At 40.8% G+C, this 24,029-nt stretch overlaps 5 protein-coding genes across 8 annotated transcripts; 1 reads left to right on the forward strand and 4 right to left on the reverse strand.

Annotated features, from left to right (window-relative positions):
* Positions 1-176: 176 nt before the first annotated feature.
* On the reverse strand, positions 177-5,361 carry LOC106535160 (protein FAM53C). The gene is made up of 5 exons (XM_014032096.1): positions 5,305-5,361; positions 3,467-3,707; positions 3,322-3,382; positions 2,439-3,247; positions 177-1,368 (listed from the first exon to the last, which is right to left on the reverse strand). The coding sequence occupies exons 2-5, from the start codon at positions 3,548-3,550 to the stop codon at positions 1,126-1,128; spliced, it is 1,197 nt and encodes a 398-aa protein (XP_013887550.1). The 5' UTR covers positions 3,551-3,707; positions 5,305-5,361; the 3' UTR covers positions 177-1,125.
* Positions 5,362-5,587: 226 nt separating this feature from the next.
* On the forward strand, positions 5,588-10,046 carry phykpl (5-phosphohydroxy-L-lysine phospho-lyase). 3 transcript variants are annotated; one of them, XM_014032093.1, is made up of 13 exons: positions 5,588-5,920; positions 6,001-6,119; positions 6,198-6,357; positions 6,435-6,509; positions 6,587-6,674; positions 6,759-6,875; positions 6,965-7,047; positions 7,131-7,356; positions 7,525-7,679; positions 8,200-8,289; positions 8,363-8,496; positions 8,610-8,654; positions 8,965-10,046. In XM_014032093.1, exons 1-12 carry the CDS (start codon positions 5,862-5,864, stop codon positions 8,651-8,653), a joined length of 1,350 nt encoding a protein of 449 aa, XP_013887547.1. In that variant the 5' UTR covers positions 5,588-5,861; the 3' UTR covers position 8,654; positions 8,965-10,046. The 3 variants fall into 3 exon arrangements, with proteins under 3 accessions (XP_013887547.1, XP_013887549.1, XP_013887548.1); XM_014032094.1 differs by lacking the exon at positions 5,588-5,920 and having other exon boundaries at positions 6,019-6,119; positions 6,227-6,357; XM_014032095.1 differs by lacking the exons at positions 8,363-8,496; positions 8,610-8,654; positions 8,965-10,046 and having other exon boundaries at positions 7,525-7,688; positions 8,200-8,281.
* On the reverse strand, positions 9,848-14,468 carry hnrnpaba (heterogeneous nuclear ribonucleoprotein A/Ba). Its single transcript, XM_014032097.1, has 9 exons — positions 14,382-14,468; positions 13,681-13,900; positions 13,098-13,266; positions 11,948-12,106; positions 11,727-11,858; positions 11,536-11,626; positions 11,235-11,390; positions 11,036-11,121; positions 9,848-10,586 (listed from the first exon to the last, which is right to left on the reverse strand). The coding sequence occupies exons 2-8, from the start codon at positions 13,872-13,874 to the stop codon at positions 11,051-11,053; spliced, it is 972 nt and encodes a 323-aa protein (XP_013887551.1). The 5' UTR covers positions 13,875-13,900; positions 14,382-14,468; the 3' UTR covers positions 9,848-10,586; positions 11,036-11,050.
* A 114-nt stretch (positions 14,469-14,582) lies between these two features.
* On the reverse strand, positions 14,583-19,926 carry nme5 (NME/NM23 family member 5). Of its 2 annotated transcripts, none has more exons than XM_014032099.1 (5): positions 19,021-19,926; positions 18,187-18,392; positions 15,564-15,664; positions 15,367-15,476; positions 14,583-15,271 (listed from the first exon to the last, which is right to left on the reverse strand). In XM_014032099.1, exons 1-5 carry the CDS (start codon positions 19,141-19,143, stop codon positions 15,194-15,196), a joined length of 618 nt encoding a protein of 205 aa, XP_013887553.1. In that variant the 5' UTR covers positions 19,144-19,926; the 3' UTR covers positions 14,583-15,193. The 2 variants fall into 2 exon arrangements, with proteins under 2 accessions (XP_013887553.1, XP_013887555.1); XM_014032101.1 differs by having other exon boundaries at positions 18,187-18,389; positions 19,021-19,774.
* Positions 19,873-23,931, reverse strand: rack1 (receptor for activated C kinase 1). Its single transcript, XM_014032098.1, has 8 exons — positions 23,717-23,931; positions 23,091-23,262; positions 21,697-21,844; positions 21,172-21,267; positions 20,879-20,989; positions 20,502-20,642; positions 20,199-20,309; positions 19,873-19,987 (listed from the first exon to the last, which is right to left on the reverse strand). The coding sequence occupies exons 1-8, from the start codon at positions 23,823-23,825 to the stop codon at positions 19,922-19,924; spliced, it is 954 nt and encodes a 317-aa protein (XP_013887552.1). The 5' UTR covers positions 23,826-23,931; the 3' UTR covers positions 19,873-19,921.
* Between the last annotated feature and the right edge of the window lie 98 nt (positions 23,932-24,029).

Raw genomic sequence — 24,029 nt, forward strand, 5'->3', positions numbered from 1 at the left:
GGGGGGTATTTTTCTAATAAATTTTATTCATACATAAATTGTGCAACAAGTATATTTACCACCTGGAAACAGGAAAATTATTTTTTCAAAGACACCATCTGCATCACCACAGTCTATCACTTTCACTCAGCTGGATTCGGTCTCCAGAGACAGTCCAGCTGCAGCACTTATTCGTGTTTCTTTCTTTATTTTTATTTAATCTTTTTCAGTAGTGCATGTTTGACACATTCAGCCATTTTGGAAACAGAGTCTAAAAAAGCGTCTGGCTGGGGAAATAACCAGAGCACCAAAAACTCTTGTGTTTTAGTCTTAAGGCATGGTAAGTTATAACAGTATCATCAGTATTACTGCCGCTAATATGTTTATGTCAAAGCAAAGTACAAGGATCTATAAACAGGGGGGAAATGACAATCTTCATTTTGCAAATACAATCAAAACTTCCCTTTCAACACAGCATTATCCCACAGAGACAAGCTGTACGTGTGCATCGTAGGTGGAGGAATCTGAAGAACTATGTTGGAATGTATCCTGTTTAAAGTACAGGAGAGTGTTTATGTAGATTTTCTGTTATCTTTTGGGTTACTTTAGTGTTTGGATCTACACATGGAAACATCAAAACAGCTCACATTTACTGTAATTAAGATCAAATTAAGAGATTGTAATTTTAAAGCAGTCTATTGCAGCATGGCAACTCAAGCCAATTTAACTACTAGATTTTAACGTGCATCATGTAAATAACTCACATGTGTAATGTTTCATAAGGACATGTAAAACTATTAAGATGCATGTCAACGGTTAAATTAAGACTTAATATAAGATWATCCTAAAGTCTATGCACAGAGTTGCTTATTTGCTCATGTGCATAACCCATTGAGGGGCTGAACAGGCAGGCACTGATTTTTTTTTTTTCTGTGTGAAAATTTCAACAGCGAGCTAACTAAAGTGTTCAAATCACAGCAGTGGAATGAAAGTTAGATCCTGCTCGCTTTATGATAAGCTTTGGACATGTGCCAGACGAGGGCTGATTGTTCCCAAAGGCTCTGCCAGAAGTTAGCGTAAAGCCTACGAGTGTGCTTTAAACAGGTCCGAATGCAGTAGCTCACGCCAACAAGGACAAGAGAGTGGTCAGTTTTCTTCTATAAGGCTCAGGTCCAGTTCTGTGCAATCTCTTTCGAATATAGTTTTCCCAAAATTYAACACAGTTCGCTTTCTTTCCTCCTCTTCCTCTTCTTCGCTTTCGCTTAGAGGGCCGATGCTGCTTCGCCCCAGGATTTCAGCGGGGGAGAAAGTGAAGCGGTGCTCTGATTGGGAGGATCTTGGAAAAACGCAGTCGCTGGTTCCACACATCAGGCTCTCGAAAGTACCGATCTACACAAGAGACAAACAAAAACATTTATACACACAATACTAAGATTTGATTACTTAAAGGGAAAAGAGAAAACCTTAAGTGAACCAAGACGCTTAAAGAAAGAGCTCTTACRTAAAAATTAGTGGTGTCTGGATATCTAGAGACCAATACCAGCCTTGCCACAAGTACTCCTACAAAATGCCCCRATACYCAAGAGTRATTTTTTTTGCATGGTTCACATTTTAAATGCGACCTCCATCAGACTCCAGTGTAGATGCTTTACGCCGTTGAAGAGGCACGCATGCATAAGAGCGCACTGTTTACATACGTAAGAGGTCCATCTGTGGATGCTACATGTTAGCATATTAACTCTGAGGTTGTTGTGTAATTAGGACAGATTAAATAATTAATTGACATGCTTGTTTAATTCACGGTTTACCCTGCCTATGGTCGGCWGCTYTGGTGCAGCTTSTTTTTGTAGGACGAGAGCAAYGTGCTCAAAGTAAGACAAACATATCGATCTAGTAACTTTAGTATCGACACACACCAACTTTACTATCGGGTTTCTGTGGGTTCTTAGTTATCCAGGACATGGAAAATAAAAAATAAATAAAAAGACAAAGCAACAACACTTCTGCTCYGTAGCTAAAGACATGAAGTTGATTCGAGGTTAGTATCAGTTTTATTACATGAATCTGCTCACCACCTCACTAACATAAAAGTCAAATAAAATGTGACAACCATCAGGCTGCAGTTGCTTTAAAAAACATCAGATATGAATCTGATTTAAAAAAAAATTAAATTCATTCTGTAATGTTTAAATTCTAAGTACTCAGTATTGGCGAGTACCCTAACTGAAGTACTCAGTCTGTGTGACGAAAAACTGATGTTGGAACACTCCTAATAAAAAAATGGTGCAGAGACTAACTAACAAAAAACAAACAAACAAACAAACAAAAAGTCTTTCAAAAGATTTTTCCCAGGTAGTATTTAAAACTTGTCAGTTCAGACTGGAGAATTGGTGTTTCATTATGAACATTCAAAACATCTGGAGCTTAAATTCAATCACTTACTGAAAAACTCGGCTCACCTGTGTCATCTTGCTAAAGTCCAGCCCTGGTCTGGGGCAGGGCAGGACGTCTGGGTCGTGGCGCCTCTTCAAACGTGGCCTCCTCATGTCGCAGGGCTGCGAGTGGCATCGTGGCAGTGYGGGGTGCGGGTCGCGCCGACAGGAGGACGGCGTGCTGCAGGCTGAGGTGGAAGAGGGCGACAAGGCTGGGTGTTCTAAGCCGTATGTGGGAGCCGAAGTAGGCGAGGGCTGGGGGTGCAAAAAGGCCACTGAGGGGTGCTGAACGTGCACGGGAGAAAGGGAGAAGCGACGCTGCAGGACCGAGTGAGAAACCAGKGGGGCTGGTGAAGATGAGCAAGAGGAATGTGTAGCAAACGGGGCAGAACAAGCTCCTTTTAGTGTGTCACACGGGTCCCACGGAAAGCCCCACGATAAAGCGGAGTCAGAGGATAACGCTAAGCTAAAAAAGTTTGGGCTAGAAGATGAGTGTAAAGAGGAGGAAGTGAAGGAAGAACTGGGACCACAAAGTGGCAAAAAACTGGCTCCGGACCCAGAACTAGACGCTCCTCTACTGTGGCAGCCACGTTTGACCGGAACCCAGACTTTGGACGCGCTCGGGTGCCACGTTGAGCGACACTGGGACAGATCCTCGGGAACGGAGAGGGAACGGCAGTGGCGTTTAGGAGGTGGCGGGGGCGAACTTTGGAAAGCTTTGTTGGTGAAGGCCACCGCCAGCCCCTGGACTGGTTCTCCAGCCCACGRGGAGTCAAGCTCACAGGAGTCAGCCGAAGCATGTGCCTTGGATGACAAGTGTGTAGTGGAGCTGGTCTCTGAAAAGGTAAAGACAAAAACATGACATGGATATTCCTACTATTAACCAATGTTCTCAATTCTTCTAACTCGCCTTGTTCGGTTTTACAAGCACTCCACGAAATGGTAGGACTGGAGCCCACTGCAGGTAGTGACTATAAAAAGGGAGAAAAAAAAACTTTAAAAACCTGTAATTGAATTAGTACAAAGTACAATATTTAGATAATTATCCAACTCACCACACTGGCATTGAAAGAGAAAGCTTTGTGATATGGTTCCTCTAAACTCTGCTTGCGGAGCTGCTCTGTGATAAGTGTCACCATGACGTAGGTACGAGGAGACGCATGTGGACACGCCGAGGGTGATGAAGAAAATTTTAGTCGTCAGAATTCTGGCGTGGTATGTGGTGTCCCCGCCACACCTCAACCATCCTGACCGACCACCTCTCTCATTGGACCATCGTCCTCATCTTTGGGCCGCCTAAAAAAAAAACAAACAAAAAAAACAAAAAAACAAAAAATGGCACAGATGTGAACTAAACCGTCAATGATTTAATCTAAACTCTTTACGCAAAATTCAGAAAACATCTGCAGAAATAAAAGCACTTATACAGGTTAGCTAAAGAACTAAACCAGGATATGCGTGCAGTTTTGTGTGAATACATGAAAGTCTTAAAATGGCAAAACAAAGACAAGGAAACCTCGAATAGAGAACCACTTCACATTCAATTACACAAGGAGTGCAAAGGAACTGTAAAAAGTGATAGAACAGACAAAATGTTGAATAGGTACCAGTATGAGCTCGTGGGCCAATATAAGGGCAGTGATGCTGGATCCAATAAACTACGACTTTAAGACTTGTTAGATGTGCAGAGACAGGAAGGGGGAGGGATGAACTCAGAGAGAGAGGTTGGGGGAAGTGTGTGAAAACCGAATGGGACAGGGTTTGAAGCATATCATAAACGGGGAGCAAAAGAAATGGTGAAAATGTCGTGAGGGCGTAATTTTCTCAAATATAAAAAAACTAATGTGATGCAGGCAAYAAAATGTTCTGAAAATAAAAGAAAGAACTTGCTATTATTATGAGTAAATAAAGCTAGATTAACTTGTGCTGCCCCCCCAAAGAAAGTAATCTCTACTAATCTTGAAACATTTACTTCCTAAATGAAATCAACACAATATGTAAACTGCTCTATTAAAAAACACAACATGGCCTTTGCAATGAAGGCCACAAAAGAGCAAAGGCTAAAGTTCATTTAGTGCTTAAATCAATCTCAACAGTTACTTGAACCGTGTCATTTTAAACACACTTTAAGACATCAGGCCTAACTAAAAATGATGGACTGACAGAGATTATTGAGACTTTGATTCTGCTCTGCTGGCATTCAGATGTGTGGCCTCCAGGCTTTTCCTCCTCATGATAAACTCGGTGCTACACTGCTAGCCTAGTTCCCTATGATAAACTACTTCATGGTAAAACTAAACCCCAGTCAGTCAGTGGCAACAGATCTGCCTCTAATTTAATGAGAGCAAGGCAGTTCTGTCAACAAGCACCCAAAATCATTTAAAACTACCCCTCATCGACCAGGCCCACGAATTGAACACAACACTTATATCCTGAAGATAATTACCGAATAACCTGCAAGACCAGTGGTTTATAAAATTGCGCAGTTCCCCTATTTCTAACATGGCACGTGTTTGTGCTCAACCACTAATTTATTACAAACATAAGCTGCAATATAAATGTTAACCAAGATTTTTTGGGGGGTGGCAAAACTTATACCAACATTAGCTAGTGAGCAAACAGGTGAAGCTAACTTCGTAACACGATGCAGCTCGTGAGACATCAGATTAGCCGATTATGTTAGTTAGCTGATAGGATAGCATACATGCCAACTAAAATTACTGTCGATTACCGTCATGTCACTCATTGGTCTACATTTTAGTTGACAAAGAGTCATTTCTTCGCACCATTTGTTGAGACTACGAAAGCATTCGTTACTGAGTTATATAGATGCTAGCTTGCTCGCGCAGTCTCTATGAAAAACTAGCATGCTACAGCTGACCTGATGCATTACCTGCTTTCAGTGGTTCCTTAGCAACCGACACTGCTCGGCGACTGTACCACTGCACGCTAGCGAAGTATTTATAGCGTTTGGACGATACCAATACGGAAGTGTCTTTGGTCTGCCTTTACACGTAAATATCCCGAAATTAAAAAAGAAACACACGCGAAAAATCTATTTTGAAAAGTAAAAGACGTAATATTTTTTTTATTTTCTTTCTAACATCAAATTTTAATTGCACGTTAATACCTTTACGCGTCTCTGACCCCCCCCTTTGCAGCCCAGCAGTTGGACCGACCCGTGAAGCTGCAACCTCATTTTAAACCGGTTTTCAAGTATTAATTGTTGCATCTTTTCCTATAATGTTTGTTAAAAATGAGATTGTGAATTTAGTTCACAAGTATGCGCGATGGCGGACGAAAATAAATAAATAGAAGAAATCGCTAACCGGAGGGATTTGATCGCATGCGCAGTAGAGAGAGTTTTTAGTTTCGCTAAAGAGTACAGTTAGAAGTTAGCTCTAGTTTTATTATTCTGCGATTATCTGCTCGCTTTATCACTCAGGAAGTATGGCAGAGGAAACACTCAAAAAAGAAGACACTCTCGCTATGAGACTCAAGTTAATTGGGTATGTAAAGTACAAGCTATTCATATATAAAATGAACTGTACACATTTTGACTCTCTCTTGTGATTTTTTTTAATGGCAGCCAGTCTTGTAGACTGTTTTACTCAGAGGATCCAGTAAAAATAGTCAGAGCAAGAGGACAATATCTGTTTGATGAAAATGGAAAGTCCTATTTAGATTGCATCAGTAATGTCCAACATGGTATGACTTTATTCTTTATTACATGTATTGCAACATTGTTTTGTGGTGTCAGCAAATTTGACTGAATGTTTCCTGTAGTGGGTCATTGTCATCCTGCTATCACAAAGGCTGCTGCGGCTCAGATGGAGCTCCTGAACACCAACTCGCGCTTCCTACACGACAACATAGTCCTGTACGCAGACCGCCTGGCTTCCACCTTACCTGAGAAACTGTGCATCTTCTATTTTGTCAACTCTGGGTAAGAAATGTGTCTACATCCCAGTATGGCGTCACCGGCGTAACTTTCCAGCGATTACACATGAGCTTCCATGACAGGTCAGAGGCCAACGATCTCGCCCTGCGCTTGGCACAGCAGCACACCCAACGCGAGGACGTCGTAGTGCTTGACCAGTAAGTATCTTTAACGCCATCACGAGGCGTGTCAAAAACATGCTTTTCAAATATAACGAGCTCTTCTTCTGCACCAGCGCATACCACGGGCATCTTAAGTCACTCATCGACATTAGTCCCTACAAGTTTCGGAAACTGGCGGGACAGAAAGAATGGGTCCATGTGGTGTGTAAAGTTATACCATCAGTGCACGGACTGCAAACCAACAGTGGACCACTGCTTAAATAAGAGCACATTTTGTCCTCTCAGGCACCCTTACCAGACATCTACAGAGGCATTTACAGAGAGGATCATCCCAGCCCAGGTCAAGCGTATGCTGATACAGTTAAACACCTAATAGAGGAGATCCAGCAGAAAGGTCGTAAGGTGAAGTTTAACTCAGAGAAATTTAATAGATGCACCTTACCGGCCGTGATTAAACTAGTGCAGGACATTTATTTTCTGTTTTCCCTCAGATTTCTGCCTTCTTTGCTGAATCTCTACCGAGCGTCGGGGGACAAATCGTCTTACCTAAGGGATATTTCTCTAAAGTTGCAGAGTGAGTATTGATCTAGTTTTCTTCCTCGTCTTTGCTCACCAGCGCAGTAACGATGACCAAATCTCAACGCGTACCCTACACAGATACGTGCGCTCAGCGGGAGGAGTGTTTGTGGCAGACGAGGTGCAGACCGGTTTTGGACGTGTGGGGAGTCATTTCTGGGGTTTCCAGCTGCAGGGGGAGGACTTCTGTCCTGATATAGTGACCATGGGAAAACCAATGGGTAACGGGCATCCCCTGGCATGCGTGGTAACTACCAAGGAGATAGCTGAAGCTTTCACAGCTAATGGAGTGGAGTACTTCAATACGGTGTGTATACACCAACCTTTTTGATGATTTTTAGCAGATTTATTATTTTGGAACTCATTCAGTTGTAGTCTAAGCTCATTTTAGGAAGTTCCATACTGAAGAAAGCAATTCTTTGTAACGATCACACATACATTTTGATGGATTCATTCCTGTCCAATTTCTTTACAGTTTGGGGGGAATCCAGTGTCGTGTGCAATTGGGCTGGCAGTGCTTGACGTGATAGAAAAAGAGGATCTCAGAGGAAATGCCACAAGGGTGGGAACACATCTCAAAGATTTGCTTAAGAAACTACAAGCAAAACATGACGTGATTGGAGACGTCAGGTAAGAATGGTAATACTGCGCTATTTCTGTTTAAGAAAAAAGAATTGCACAGATATTATTTCAATCCATTTGCACTTCTTTGTCAGAGCAATGGTTGAATGCYCTTGAAGCTAAACTTGATATGACGAGCTAACTGGGCAAAAAACCTAACAGCCCAGAAATTGATAACCTTAACTGGGCACATGCTTTTTGAATTTGGATCATCGTTTTGATCTAATGCTTGAAAAGGGCTGAAGATTTCAAAAGCATCCGATTTTTAATGGAAAAGTCACATAATTAAAGTTTGAAAGTTTACTGTACCATTTGTAGTTAATATTATATAAGTATTTGTTCTTAGCTTTTTATTCCTAAATAACCATAAGCTGTTACTCTCAATCATAAGACATAATTAGAAGGATTGAAGAAAGTTCTTCAGAACTAAAATAAAATTATTTTTAAATGGTTATGACAGTAAGATGCATTGTCAGGTTTTCACAATATATGTTTTATTCCTCATTTGACTCGTTTTTCCTAACGACAGAGGCGTAGGACTGTTCGTGGGACTGGAGTTGGTAACGGACAGAGAAAGGAGAACTCCTGCCACTAAAACAGCTGCCTGGGTGGTGAAGAGGTACAGGTTCACAGTCCAAAGTGCTGCAGGTCATTAAGCTCCTCTTGTGACTTCATCTAATCGATTTTGTCAGGTTAAAGGAGGAGGATCAGATCTGCGTGAGCACGGATGGGCCCTGGGACAACGTGCTGAAGTTTAAACCTCCAATGTGCTTCAGTTTAGAAAACGCAGACCTGGTGGTGCGGTGCATCGACCGCATTCTGACTGGTTAGTGACACATCTTTGACTTTTTAGCCCAACGGGTTAAACTCTGTTTTTTTTTGTTTCACTTGTCTTATCTGATGATCTGAACTGATTCAAAAACCACCCTATTCTCACAGACGTGACCGCCAATGATCTCAAACTGGAAAATGAAGACATCTAAGGTTTGTGAAACCTGTAAAAAGCTTTTAATTGCATGAAACATTGTCAGGTGGTCACATTCATCAACTTCAGAGGTAGAAGAAAGAGATGTACTCGAGGCTGCAGCAGGTCAAACAGTTTCAAGTATTCAGCAGAACATGTTTTAGTGTCTTCCACTCAAACGCTGACCACTGTGAGAACCCAGTGTTTTATAAAGCCACAAAAAGACAAGTGAATAGTAATGTCAAACATTAAAAATACACACAAGTGTGCAATCTTTTATAATGTGATGGAAATTAAATCTGAAACAACTCTGTCCTCCCAAACTTTCAGTACGAATTCAGGATATTAACTTGGTCCAAAATGTGATCCACCAACTCATCACTGGAACTGAAGCATTCAAGAGACCAGTTGAAGCATGCTGCCTACTTTGGGAGACCAGGGTTCCTACAGGATTTCTTCTAAAATAAATATATGCCCAGATTCAAATGGTTTCTTTCCATCTTTTGGACCATTTTCATTAAGCTTAAAAAGCCTGAATGATAAAACTGCATACAAAGAAAGATAGCAGGGATTGTGTGACAATTATTTTTTTGCTAAGGTCTCAAACATCTGTGTAAACTACCTTACCATGGCAGCTTATAAAACTGAAGACAATCAGTATTTAGCAACTAGGATTAAATTTTTACTGTCGTTCAAATACAGCTGCCATTGTGACAAACTTAAAGTATCAAATGTAAGTTTTTTGAATTCTGTGTAGGGTGTATAAATGTAATCTTATACAGCACAGGAGCCATGTGAGATGGTCTAAATTAAATTAAAACCCTAACAATGCTTGTGTTTCATTTTTCCTTACCCACAGCAGCCATGATTAAAACACTCAAACCTCCAACAAACACTTCTTCACAACATTCCCAATACACAAGACAGAACTTACCAGAACACTGTCTTTAAATCTCGGACATTAAAACAAATTTAAAAAAATAAAATAAAATAAAAATAAAAAACAAATACTGAAGTATTGCAGTGTAATTTTTCAGAGGGTTGGGGGTTTAACACTCATCCTGGAGGTAAAGAAGCCCGCAGCTCTCCAAAGAGGCATCCAAGGAAATATTAACATTACTCGAGACAAAAAATAAAAAAAAACAAGCAAGCCATTTAACAGTACAAAACATTTAACTTTAACTTTACAAATAATAACAGAAAGATCCGTGTGTAATAAACCAAAGTTTTATTAATTTTTTCTTTACCAATTTTGCCCAAGACACTAGAGGAATGAGTTTTCAGTGACAGAGGGAATACCCTCTTACATTAACAGGCTTGCGTTCAGTTCAATAACACTAGTAAAGCCACTTAAAAATTGCTGACATGTTGGGGAAAGAACCTCGTTAAAAGCCAAAAAGAAAAAAAAAAAACACAAAGAAAAAAGTAAGAAAAGAAAAATATACTGGTTGTCTTCATCTACATGGTCTTCTGCAGCACTCTTAACATACAAAGAATTCTTAGATTTGGTTAAATCCCTTTTTAAAAAAAAAAAACCTCACTCCCACAGCTGAAGCCATGTAACGTCCGACACTCAGCATGTGAGAAAACAAAAAATCTAGGAACACACACAAAAAAAAGCAATATCATTTTATTTCAGAGCTTTACAAGCTCTTGCTCCTGCTCGACTGTCAATCCAGTAGACATGTAAAAATACAACCATACAATACATTAGATTCAAAAAAGGTACCAAAAAGTACAGTAAAAATAACACTTCCATCGCTGGAAATGTACATGGACACAAAACAATATAAAATAAAAATGTGGAAAAGTGACAATTGCTTCCCCAGTTCCTCACTTGATCTGTACAAATGGAGCATGAGTCCAAATTTCTGCCAACTCCAAAGGAAAAGCCCAGAGTCCATGTTCGCTGTGGTCAGATCATGGATCTCTTTTTCTTATTTACTTTAGACCTTAAGAGAAAAACATGGTGCTTTACGTTACTGAGAATAAACCGGAAGGTGGCATGCAAGTTACACACAGACAGACAGGTGCATGAATGAGTCTGACAGGTCAGTGGATGGTAAGACACAATTTGGGGGCGGAGGGGACACGGCTATCTATGACATCTAGCACCCAGGTTAAAAGGTCAAACGGCCCCTATTCTTTTTTTTTTCTTTTTTTTGTTTTTAACCACCACCAATCCTTACTGATCAAGTAGTCTTTGTAGAGATGCATCTCAAGATGGCAGACAGGTGGAATGAATCCATCTTTAAATGATCAATGACCCCACATCACGGCCTACTCTAACCCCACCACAATGCTTGAATGGACTTAGAGTAGAATGAGATCTTGGGGTCAAAAGGCACTAATGGTTACAGCTACGTTCTCATACTACCACGGATGATGCAAGAATGCATACCTGCACTACGTGTGATCAGTATGGCTTGTAGCTACTCTGGTGGCCCCCACGTCTTGGAGTTTTCCCATAGCTTGTATTGCCCTGGTCTGGAGGACAAGAGAAAAAGGGACTGAGATCTTCTGTACAACAAGAGAGGACCAAGAAAATAAAGTTTCTCTCATTTTTTTAAAGTCTTTCCTTGGGGGCACTTATCGCTTACTGTAATCGTAGCCACCCCCATAGCCGTAATAACCAGCAGAGTAGTCATAGTTGCCATAGCCACCATATCCATAGCCTTGCTGTCCATAACCATAGCCCTGGTTGTATCCCTGGTTCCAGTAGTTGTTGTAGCCTTGATTCCAGTTYTGGCCCTGGCCTAGAAACAACAGGTGAGGCCTTTGTCACAACTCTCAATGTCACATAGCAACCAGAGTTAATAATGCAGTGAGATTAAAATGCAGATACACAGTATATATATATAAACAAACACACACACACACACACACACAAAAGATGCTTACCTCCACGCCCCCTGCCACGTCCTCCGTATCCACGGGCACCGTACTGCTGCTGCATGTAGACCTCTTTGGGTTGGGCGATTTTGAGCTCACACTGYAACGCCACAAAAYGACACATTATTTGGGAAGGAAAACTTCTGCAGAAGTCTTTACGCTCTTCATCACTTGTGCGACAAGTAGCGCGACGTCTTTACCTTGCTCTCACCAACAGTGTGGTATTTCTTTTCCATAGCCTTCTTGAGAGCAGATTCTTCTTTATATGTGATAAATACAAATCCTCTCCTTTTCTCAGTCTTTGGATCCTGTGGAAGCTCAATTGTCTCAATCTGCAAAAAGAGGAAAACCAGCTTATGAAGCAGAAAGTAACAGTACAGACAAATATCTTCAAATGAGCAAAAAGTCCAGTTTCTGGTACCTCTCCATAGGCTTCAAAGTATTCCTGAATCACTTCCTTAGTGGTATCAGGGTTAAGGCCTCCCACAAAGATTTTCTTCACTGGCTCTTTTTTCATGGCCATGGCCTTTTTAGGGTCAATCTGTCGGCCATCTAACCTGTGCTCCTTCTGTTCAAGAACCTAAAAAAACCACAGATTTTTAATTATGGAAACACATCATATGTCCCTTTAAACTAAACCATGGTTCCTACATGTTAAGGAAAGTGAAATTTAAGATCTTTTAAAACTTTTTAAAGCCAAGTGAAATTAAATTTAAGACCAATTTCATAATAAAAACAAATGACAAGAAATAAAAACTGGCAGTAACTCATGAATCAAAGTATTTTTGTTTGAAGTATTCAAATATTGCTAATAGACCTTTTTATTCATATCTAAACTATAGCCGAAACGTTTTTAGCAGTCAGTTTTAAACTTAAATTTCAGGAAATCCTCTAATGCAGGGGTGTCAAACTCCTGTCCTCGAGGGCCGCTATCCTGCATGTTTTAGAGGTTTTCTTGCTCCAACACACCTGATTTTGATCACTGGGTGATTAACAGGCTTCTGCCCAATTTGAAGAGTTAATTCAATCACTGAATCAGGTGTGTTGGAGCTGGAAAACCTCTAAAACATGCAGGATAGCGGCCCTCGAGGACTGGAGTTTGACACCCCTGCTCTAATGAGACAAAATTTGGAGTTTTATGACCCACAGTGGGGTCTTAACCCCCCAATTTGCTGTTGATGAAACCTTAAAGTGCCCGTGACATCAATTTTTGTAAGAAATGTGAATGCATTTTTGGAAAGATAACATTATTAACATATTACAAAACAAATGTCACGTTGCTCAGATGGACAGTTGTTGAGTTATTTGCATGTGAAACAACAGGAAGTGATGTCAAAGGGGAATGTCTGCATGTGAATATTTAAAAAATAAATGTTACCAATTATTTTAATATTTGAGATGAATTATAGTCATCCTATTTACAACGTGTTCACATTTTTAAGCCTTCTGAATGATTGATTTAAGACATTTTAAGGCTAATTAAAGCCTTATTTTTGGATTGATGAATTTAATGCCTTTTAAGACTTTTTAAGGATCTGCAGAAACACTAAACTTATTTCCTCCGCGCTCACCTTGTCCACGCTGGCCGAATCTTTAAAGAGAATGAAGCCGAAACCTCTTGACCGGCCCGTCTGCTGGTCCATCTTGATGGTGCAGTCTGTCACCTCGCCGAACTTGGAGAAGTAGTCCTTGAGATCCTTCTTGCTCGTGTCCCAGCTGAGGCCGCCGACAAACATTTTCCTAAACGCAGAGGCACGGACATGTTTTAGCTGCGTGCGGTGGCGCGGCAGTGGGGATGGACGGCGGCGGTAGGAGGGCATGTACACCGTGTTCCCGCACATCTGCTGGCCCACAGATGGGTGGGGGAGGGGGGCCGCCTGCAGGTGCTACAGCCTCAAGCTACTTCACAAATACATCTGAATATGCATGATCCGTGAAGGATATAAATCCAGGAGACATATAAATGTAGCTTAGGGTCGTTTTAGTCAGAATTTGATGTTAGATTGAATTCCTGCTGAAGCGCCCATCCCCCCCCTCCCCTTCCACATGGCGCCAACAAAAGGGCCGGCAGAACAAAGAGACCTTGTAACCAAGATTGAACCGTTTCATGGCCGACTATTTGAGACAAAATCATTTCAAGTGTTTAATACTCACCCGGCATCGTCTTCGCCCTTGCTCGCGTCGATCTGGCCGCCATCGGTGCCGCCGTTTTGCGAGTCGTCCCCGGCTCCTTCCCCGCAGTCGATTTCGGCGCTGCCGTCATCGAGCTGACCGGCTCCGTTGAAGTCCTCGTCGACTTCGTGGCCGTTTTCCGACGTCTCCATGTACTGTTGCTCTGCCTCAGACATTTTGTGTTTTTTCTGCACTAAAATACCTAGAAATGTGTTTTGGAGGGGAKGGAAATTAGACACTTCGGTATACTGGGCGCCTGCGCTTTGCGTTACGTCGATTCGCCATTTACACGGTGAAGATTTCCCACCATTTTGACCGGCGGAATCGCGTTTCAGATCGTATTTTTTTTAGGCCTCTATTTGACTGAGTGCCTCACGATCAATTGGATACGTATTTTTTAACATGTTTACTACTCATTATCTAATAAGCACTTCATATGGGGGGAAAGATTAGGAAAGCTGTTACCGTCTGTGCCATACTGATAAACCCGAGCCTCGGCTAAATTTCGCAGTTACGTAAGCCAGAGAGGCCGCGCAGCACGAAACTAAAGCTGGAGACTCAAAAATCATACTAATTTAACATTAAACTGGAAAAAATGCGGTTAGGAACCAAACAAATTAGACTACCGRAAGGACTATAGCGCAAAATGTAGTCAGAATGAAGGAATTAAAAAATGTACTTACTGGTCACACAACCGGAGAGCCCTCTTCAAGATGGATTCTCCCACATGAAGACAACTCGTGGTTGGGTTTTCAACCGGTAGAGGGTGAAAAAAACGACTTTTCTGAGATGGAGCCGTCTGATTGGATAAACGCGTTTGTCGATCATAGCGTCGACCAATCGCACACGCAGCTCTCTTTTCTTGTCACAAGTCGTCCACGCCTTTAGAACACAGGAAGGAAGGAACTCCATGAACCTTTTTCAGCTAATGTGTTCAGTTTTGGGCGTTATTGAAGGATTAAAATAAAAGCCACGCTGTCGGGGTTGAATATTGGCACAAACAGCTTTGATCCTAAACATATTGCAATTCACCACAGGGTTTGTGCTGCCGTGTCGTATTATCGAATTTGTTTTTAAAAAAAAAGAAGAAAAAAGGACGAGCTCAAGATGTTGGAGTCATTAAACCTGTGTGGAATTACTAGTCTAAATTTGGGCAGTGGTAATTTATGAAATATTTTTACCCAACATAAATTTGGTTTCAGATAGATAAAGACTTTGCAACCCTTTCAAAATGAACAGTCAATGAGGATGTTCCTCCGAACATAAATGTAACTAATTATTTACTCCACACTAGTTAATGATCTTGCCAAATGTAGATTTAAAACAGAATAGAAGCTGTCTTACCAGGCTGTTCTACAAGGCCTGAGATGGTTGATCTATACTAATAAGAATCAAAACCTATTTGAAAATTAAATTTATTGATTTGTAGCAATAAACCAATTTATCAAAAAAAAAAAAAACACGGAATGTTGTCCCCTCTTTATGTCCTCTCGACTCAGTTTTCATCCATGACGCCGTCACATATTTGAGGCTGGTATGGATTGTTTTTCATCAGCCAGTCAGAGAGCCAAATCTGTTGAGAGCCAATGTGGAGTACTATTGTAATCAACATTTAACTAATAAGTTGACTAATATCACAGGATATCCTCCCACGAAATTAGCACTTACACGTGGGTTGAGAGGCTTTTCCTTGCAGAGCTCAGTGAGTCCACGTAGCAGAATTGGATTGACGTTTTTGCTCAGGTATTCTTCCGTCGCTTCTCCTCCTTCTATTATTGCTGCAAAGAGAGCATAAGTGGTACATGGCTGTGTTTTAAAAGATTTAATTATTTATAAAGAATAGTATTAGTATTTGAGCTACTTACTATCCGGAAACATGAATCTGATCTCCCTTACAGCAGCGTGGAGTGACTCGCTGCCATGGAGTGCATTGTGCAGGTCAGATGATCCATATTTTGCTCTTAGACTGGAGACAAATATAGATAGATAAAGATAAATAGAGAATGTTTTCAGAGAACAGACCTGTAGCACCAAAATTAGAAAATACCAATTTAGGAGAAAGGAAGGTAAAAAAAGGACCAAATAATTTGACCAAAATGCCTATAACTCTCCTCATAATRTARTCTAAAACTCTGGCATGAAAGGCTGTGGATGAGATGCATTTCTTTAAGGACATGCAGCTGTGCAGAGGAGGGACTGGATATGTTGGTAGATGGTGATAGAAGTGATGCAGCTGCCAGGAAAAAGACAAGGAGGAGATGTATGGATGCAGTTAGAGGGGACATGGAGGTAGATGAAGTAGGAGAAGAAGAACAAAACCCTTGTGGAGGATGTAGAAGTGGTTGAAGAAAAATRCACCGGCCTCATCATAGCAGACAACCAGGACAAAGACAGATCAAGGAAGAAAAATGACAGAACATGACAATAATGCAAATGAAAACTAGTTTTACAAATGTTCTGGAGGAGTCCAGAACTGTGCTTCTCCAGGAAAAAAGACCTTAAAAAGGCTTTTAAATGGACACAATCCAACAGAAAATAAATCTGTAGAGTGTGATCTTATACCGGATGAGAAGAATAAACACAAACAGGAGAAAAATGAGCAAGAAATCTGAAAAGAATGAGTAATCAAGAGTAGAGTGAAGCTCAGGGTTAGTATTAATTTGTCTAATTTCTAAAAATGCTTTAAAGGGATCCCCGATTAGTTGTAACATTAAACTTTATTTGATAAACATATACTTTAACTGTAAAATAAAGACTGTAAAAATACTGTAGGATGTTCAGTTTTTATAATTTTTTWAACTAAAAGTTTAAAAATATATTACACGGACAGGGCCATTTTATTTACATGCAAAGCATTATGGGTAAATGATGACATCAACTAGGTCATCCGTGCGAGCCTGCTAGCGAGCTATATCCACCCTGAAGGTTAATCTTGGACAATATCTGATGATCGACTCTTTTAAATGAAACCAGAGAGCGTTGACAGAGAGGAGAAGGTAGAAATGACTCAGCCTGTAACTGAAAATATAGAAGGAGGACAACAGAGCTGCTTCATGGAAGAAGAACCTCAGCTTAGCCTGTTAGCTTTAGCATTAGCACTGACGCTATCACCATTTATATGTATTAGCTCAGCGCTACACATTCTCCTCTCGTCACTGAGGTCCTCCATCCACATGACAGAGAGGGGAACACAAAATGACTCAGCCTGTAACTGAAAATATAGAAGGAGGACAACAGAGCTGCTTCATGGAGGAACCTCAGCTTAGCTTGTTAGCTTTAGCATTAGCACTGACGCTATCACCATTTATATGTATTAGCTCAGCGCTACACATTCTCCTCTCGTCACTGAGGTCCTCCATCCACATGACAGAGAGGGGAACACAAAAATGATTCAGCCTGCAACTGAAAATATGGATGGAGGACCTCAGATTAGCTTGTTTGTCGCGCTAGCGCCGAGCTAATACATGTAAGGCAATATAGCGTGGGCGCTAGTGCAAAGGCTAACAGGCTAAGCTGAGGTTCTTCTTCCATGAAGCAGCTCTGTTGTCCTCCATCCGTATTTTCAGTTACAGGCTGAGTCATTTCTACCTTCTCCTCTCTGTCAACGCTCTCTGGTTTCCTTTAAAAGAGTCGATCATCAGATATTGTCTAAGATTAACCTTCAGGGTGGATTTAGCTCGCTAGCAGCCGATGACCTAGTTGATGTCATCATTTACCCAGGATGTTTTGCGTGTAAATAAAATGGCTCTGTCCGTGTTAAAATAGATTTTAAAAAATTTACAAAACTAAACAGCCTACAGTATTTTTACAGTCTTTATTTTACAGTTAAAATAAATGTTTATCAAATAAAGTTTAATGTTACAACTAATTGTGAATCCTTTTAAGCAATTTAGATGTATTGAACAGGAATATTAAAATGGTTCAGGAAAAAAATGCTGAAATGAAATTTAATCTGTTTTGGTCTCATTTCAGATGACTGCCTTCACAGTTTGAAGTTATGTAAAAGGATTTAAACTGACATGGCATTCTGTTCAACCAGTTTTTCCTAAAACTGTGAAAAGGCTTAAACTTGTGCTGCGTTTAAAATATCTGCTTTCAGCTGATTACCGTTGGGCCATTTCCTGCTACTGCACAATACAGGGGGGAAATGTATACTTTTGTGTGTTACCACTTTGTATGTGCAAGTTTAGTATGTACATTAAAGAAATTTAAATCAGTTTTTAAGAATAAAAAAAGGATAAACAAATTTCCCCTGTAACTTTTAGAATGAGATTTTTGATGCTGATAAAATTTAGTCACAGAAAGATGTAGATGAAGAGAGGACAGAGTGAGATGGGGGAGGAGGGCTCATCGTGGTGACTCCTGAAGAGGGAACAGCCTAAAGAGCTAACCTCAGCAGGACATTTAGTTACTATAAGACAGATCACATCTTTAAATGAAATACAGACAACAGTGTGAATGAATAACACAGAAATRTCTGAGGCCTACCACTCTGGATAATTTTCTTTGGCTTCTGTGATGCTGGCAGGCCCTATGATGGACTTCCAGTGTGCGACAGCATCGTCACGAGCCAGCATCAAGGCAACAATGGGGCCGGAGCTCATGAAGTCCATCAAGGAGGGGAAAATGGGTTTTCCATTCTGGTCCGCATAGAAATCACTACATTGCTCCGGACTCAGCTGCAGCCTCCTCTTCTAACACAGGGATGATTGGGTTTTGRACAATTCAGTGATGTGCAGAGAGCTGAGCTTGCATGCTTCAACAATAATCATGACTTATCTTCAAGAATATTAAGCTCATCTAGGAATGTTTTTTAAAGGTGTTGGGATCTAATCAGACTTTTTTTGTATGCATTCACAGCTGAAATTAATGTTAAAATCACAGAGTTGTTGTTGCATATTTCATAAAAAATATTAACCCTTACATAAAACACCAAAATAGACAGATTATGAATGATAAATCCACTACTGCTATAGAATGACATTTTGTGTTGAGTTGCACCTTAATTAATAAATGAAGCTGGATGTGTTTGAAAAACAAACAAACAAACACTGTCTAGAGCTGCTTATTTCTGTTGATATGCTTGTGACTGCCAACAATAAATGACTACAGCTTGTTGTTGCCCTCTAGTGGACAAACTACGTAAAAGTCAAAATGCCTCCAGAAGTAGCTACACTCAATACAAAATGTGCAATTTCTATCAAAATCTGATTGTTTAGAGTACCGCCATAAATTRAAATCCACATTTGATACTTAAAACTAAACACGAGCCTGACAATAGCTAAGAATTACACACTTTTGTTCACAAAGACAACAAYCCACCTGCAGTATAATGAAGCCTGATTTGAGGAGAACATCCTCTATCTCCTTCAGGTTATGAATCGCATCAGGTTTGATGATAGCCAGCGTTCTTTCTACATTTATACGATATGATCCACTATCCATCTTCACCGGGGTGCTAATGCTAACGGAGATACAAAAACAGATATTCGTCTTGTGCACAGACTCCGTCGGTAATTATAATWAAAAAAAAACGAATATTTGCACACACGAGGCATTCAAATTAAGGTTCAAATAGCGACAAACTTTTTTACGGCTAGCTTAATTTGCCGTCAAGCGTTCCTAACTTTTGTATGGTTGCTATGATACCATTAAACACCTTCTACGGTGTCTCAAGTAGGACAATCCATGGATATCTGAACTCTATTTACACCCAATTTTAACCCACTGGACAAGTTTTCTCTTCAGCTTTTTAGGATTAGTAGGACTTCATAATCACTATTATTTTTGAAAAATAGTTAATGACACAAACTCATACATTTATATGCTGGTTGCGTTGTCCAGACCAGYGGTCACTGGACAGGTTGCAGATCCATCACTTCATATATAACGAGCAATTTTTCTTCAAGTCTACGAGTAAAACTGGAACAGAAAGCCAAAATGTCCTGAGTGCACTAGGTATTAAAGCTCAAACAGACACCTAAAGCCTCAAAGCAATATTATACAAATATTCAAGATGGTTTTATGTACTAAAATATTTTTTTACTTTTAAACATTTATTTCAGTAATGTTTGCCCGACTGCTATAAGCATCAATATGACCTGTTTGTATAAGCTTTATAATGTGATAAACTACAGACAGCTGCAAAATAAAATTGAGAACAAGACTGGCACATGTTATTTTGAAGAGTCTCTTTATTCAAAATGTCTTCAGCAAGTTGTTCTTATCGTGTTCCGATGGTAACCTGCCACACTCTGATCAGGTTGTCAGTGTAGCCAGCAAACAGGGTCTGTAAGGGATTAGAACAGAAGTTTAAACCAAATAATCTCACAAGACCAGAGTTTGGGTCAGCCTAAACAGATAAATCATTCTCCCCTCATATTTGCAGGACTGTCAGCAGTTTATATCAGAGTAAAAAGTGAATGTGTATAATCACAGGGGGGTGATGATACTGAAACCTGCACTTAAAAAGATCGAACAGAGATAATCCTCATCTATACCTGTCCATCAGCAGACCAGGCCAGCGAAGTACACTGTGGAGGTTCAGCCTTGCTGTTTGTGCTGATCACTTCCTGTTTCAGCTCATCCACGATGATCTTGCCCTCCAGATCCTAAATGAGGTGAAAGAACAGAAGTAGTGTTATAAAAACAAAAGACAACAGAATTTACAGTGTTCAAATTAGAGCTCAGAAACAGCCTCTGTTATCATCAAATAATACAGCTAGTGTGTCAAGTTTCCATCACAGCCCTCCAAATGTTTCACGCCTCATCCAGAAAATGTTATCTTTAGAATATAGTCTTACCCAGATCTTAATGCTGGGACCAGTGGCGGCGCACAGCCAGTAGCGGTTGGGGCTAAAGCAAAGGGCATTGATGACGTCACCGCTGTCCAGGGTGTAGAGGTGTTTGCCCTCGTTCAGGTCCCACAACATGGCCTGACCATCCTGAGAAAAGGAAATAACAGGTAAGATGGTGTAACGACCACACCGCAGCACTTCCCGCCATGATCAATGTCGACAAGTTCAAGTAATGCTCAGAAACAGCCTCTATTGTCATCATTTTTTTGTGTAAAAACAGATGAGTGTTTAGTTTTCCATCATTGCAAAAAACCAGACAACTTTTTGTGTGCCTCAAAACTTTTAATAATTAAAAACATTCTGAGGAAGTCCACAAAGGTTACCTTTCCACCCGATGCACACAGAGAGCCATCAGGAGATACGGTCACCGTGTTCAGGAAGCCAGTATGGCCGATGTGGTTGGTCTTCAGCTTGCAGTTGGCCAGGTTCCACACCTGGAAGAAGGGGACAGTGATCACCACATCCACTTCATGAGCACCACCACGTGGAGCTGCAGGTGCTGTGCTCTCATCAACACATTTTCTCCTCACTGATCATGTCAGATAATACATGCAAACATTTTGAAATCATTGAGCGAGCGAGTCAAACTTTCTTAAAACTTCAAATAAAAACCTACTTTGACCAACTTGTCCCAGCCGCAGGAGACAATGATGGGGTTGCTGCTATTGGGGGAGAAGCGAACACAAGACACCCACTCAGTATGACCTTCATCCTGAAAAACAAAGTTTAGAGATTTTAAATCCTCAACACTTCCTTAATATTTAAAATCCTCTGAGTGTTTTATTGCTTATCGACACCAAACTCTGGTTACAGAAGTTCACTTAACATCTCAACTTGACAGCCAATTTAGCCTTGTACTGTTCTTGCTTATGTTTATGTTTATAGGCTTTCCATTGGGCCAATCTTGTCAGCTTCCAGCTTGGTTTTTAGGATGTACCCAGCTGCCGTTACAGGTGATTGCTTGTCTGCAGACTGCAGATTAGTGATCGGCCAAGAGTGATGTGGATGAGTGATGGTAGGACTAACCATAGACCAAGAACCAGGCATACCAGGAGCTTGTTGAGCATCTCACACACACACAAAAAGTAGTGTCGGACAGCCCAGCTAACTGCAGGCGAGCATTCACCAGGTGGGACCTCACCTGAATGGTGTACTTGCAGACTCCGAGCGTGTTCCACAGCTTGATGGTCTTGTCCCGGGAGCCAGAAACAATCTGGCGGTTATCAGCAGAGAAAGCCACACTCAAAACGTCCTTTGTGTGACCAACAAACTGGCGGGTGGTGGTACCACTAGAAAAATGACAAAATATTCAATTATAATAAAGAACAATCAAGATCATCAATCCCCACAGCTAACATTCTGTCTTTTTATTTAGCATAGGTGTTTTTCTCCCTGGACAAATATTCAACCTGTTCACACGTTTCAACACTAATAACTACAYAAATAGTTCAGAAAACGGAGGTTTTATCAACACAACAGTAAGTAGCTACACTGTAGAACACAAATATTCCTGGCATTACGCCTGCTGCATTTCTGAGCTAAAAAACAAAAAAATAACTACTTCTATACAAGTTTACTGTGACACCAATTGTGCCTTTAATTTAATTTAATATACAATTTAGTTTTAATAAGTCAGACTGTTTGGTATGGAAGCTTTTAGAGTTTAAGGTCAATTGGTTTCTTCTCATTTCTAAGCTTAATTTGTTCAAAAGGTTTCTTGGCAGTTAGTACAAACTTTTATACCAAAAATATCTCTGAAGCTTAGTTGCAACATCTTGAGAAGTGCACACTTTTAGATGCATAAAAATTTAACTTTTCTGAAGTACAATTCAGCCAGTGATTGAAAACGGTTCAACTAAAGTGCTTCCTCTGACATAGAATAATCAGGTAACTGAATTAAGAAAATCTTGTTTCTTTTTACCTTTGTTGCACTGATTTAAACTTTTAACACAACATGGCTCTGCTACAAGTCAGTTTGCAGTGCCACTGTACAAAAATGTTCATAAAATGCTATTCTGGCAACAAGTGTTTCAGAGCTGCTGCAGCTTTCAACAGCAACCTTGGAGTTTGAAACCTCTGTCCTGTACAAGGCTCCTTGCCTTTTTTTAATTACCCATTGACTTGTTTTGTAAGTTCTATGTGCTGTCATCACAGTGTGTGCCCATACAATGATAAAATTAGTTCTGTGCATCTGGCCCAATGACGTGTCAGTTACACAAAAACGGAGATGAGGGTCTGTATTTAAGCACATGGGGAGCAGTTGTCTTACTCAGTGACATGGGTATGGCAGGGAATCAAACCAGCAACTTTCCAGTCTTAAGTGCACTWCATTTTGCACTATATTGTGACTWATTTTATCCCTCTACTGTCTTGTTMAATATCACTTCTAGCAATTATGCAACAGAGACAGTATTAGCTCAAACATCACTGATCAAACTTGCTGAGTTACCATGTTGATCTGTAAAAGGGGGACACATGGACACTTTTCACCTTCTGGTCATTTCTACATTACATGTTTCCAGTTGCTGAACTTACTTGGTGAGGTCCCACAGACGCAGGGACCCATCCCAGGAGCCCGACAGAGCAAACTGTCCGTCTGAGGAGATGACAACATCACTTACAAAGTGAGAGTGGCCCCTCAGGGAGCGCTGGGGGATGCCGTAGTTGGTCTCATCACGGGTCAGTTTCCACATGATTATGGACTTGTCTGGAAAGTTTAAAACAGAATACTTGACTTGTGGCCCTTTACCGTTCAAGAAACAGGTTGGCTACATTAGCATGTGAAGCTAGCTCTGAATCACAAGACATTATCTATTAAGACACGATTTTGCARCTTTGCATACAGAACTATTACTTAGTGTCACTATAGAGTAACCTTTGCCTGTGTAAAGCATGCCTGTAGAGACGCATGTCTCTAAGGCACAAAGTAACTACCGGTAGTTACTGATGACTCGAGCTAGCATAAGCTAAGCTAGTTACGATTGCAGCGTGTTTACCATCGAATAAACCTTTATTTTYCCCATTTTTCTCTGTCCGGTTGTCTCGTGTCACTCCCGCCAGCTAAAACTGTCTCTAACATCGCCATAGACCAGCCGCTAGCGGACCACCGCTAACCCTGTAGCCATGTTGGCGAAGCCGGCGGGGTGGGGGGGAAACCTCACCTCGGGAAGCCGACAGAATCATGTCGGGGTACTGAGGCGTAGTGGCGATCTGGGTGACCCATCCACTGTGCCCCTTAAGGGTCCCCCTCACTGTCATCTGCTCGGTCATTTCGGCGTGGTTCGGTGATGCCTTTTACAAGGATGGATTTGGATTTTGTTAAAGGTCCGGGCGAACCTAGATCCTCATCGCATCTGGGCACAGCGGAAAAGGAAGCAAAGACCCGGATGCAAAAACTATGAGGAGGTGAAAGGCCCGCAAAGGATTCTGGGATATGCTTTTTCAACATGCACTGCTATGAGATGGACTAAAGAC

Source organism: Austrofundulus limnaeus, unplaced genomic scaffold, assembly GCF_001266775.1.
Source record: "Austrofundulus limnaeus strain Quisiro unplaced genomic scaffold, Austrofundulus_limnaeus-1.0 Scaffold1373, whole genome shotgun sequence".
NCBI lineage: Eukaryota > Metazoa > Chordata > Actinopteri > Cyprinodontiformes > Rivulidae > Austrofundulus > Austrofundulus limnaeus.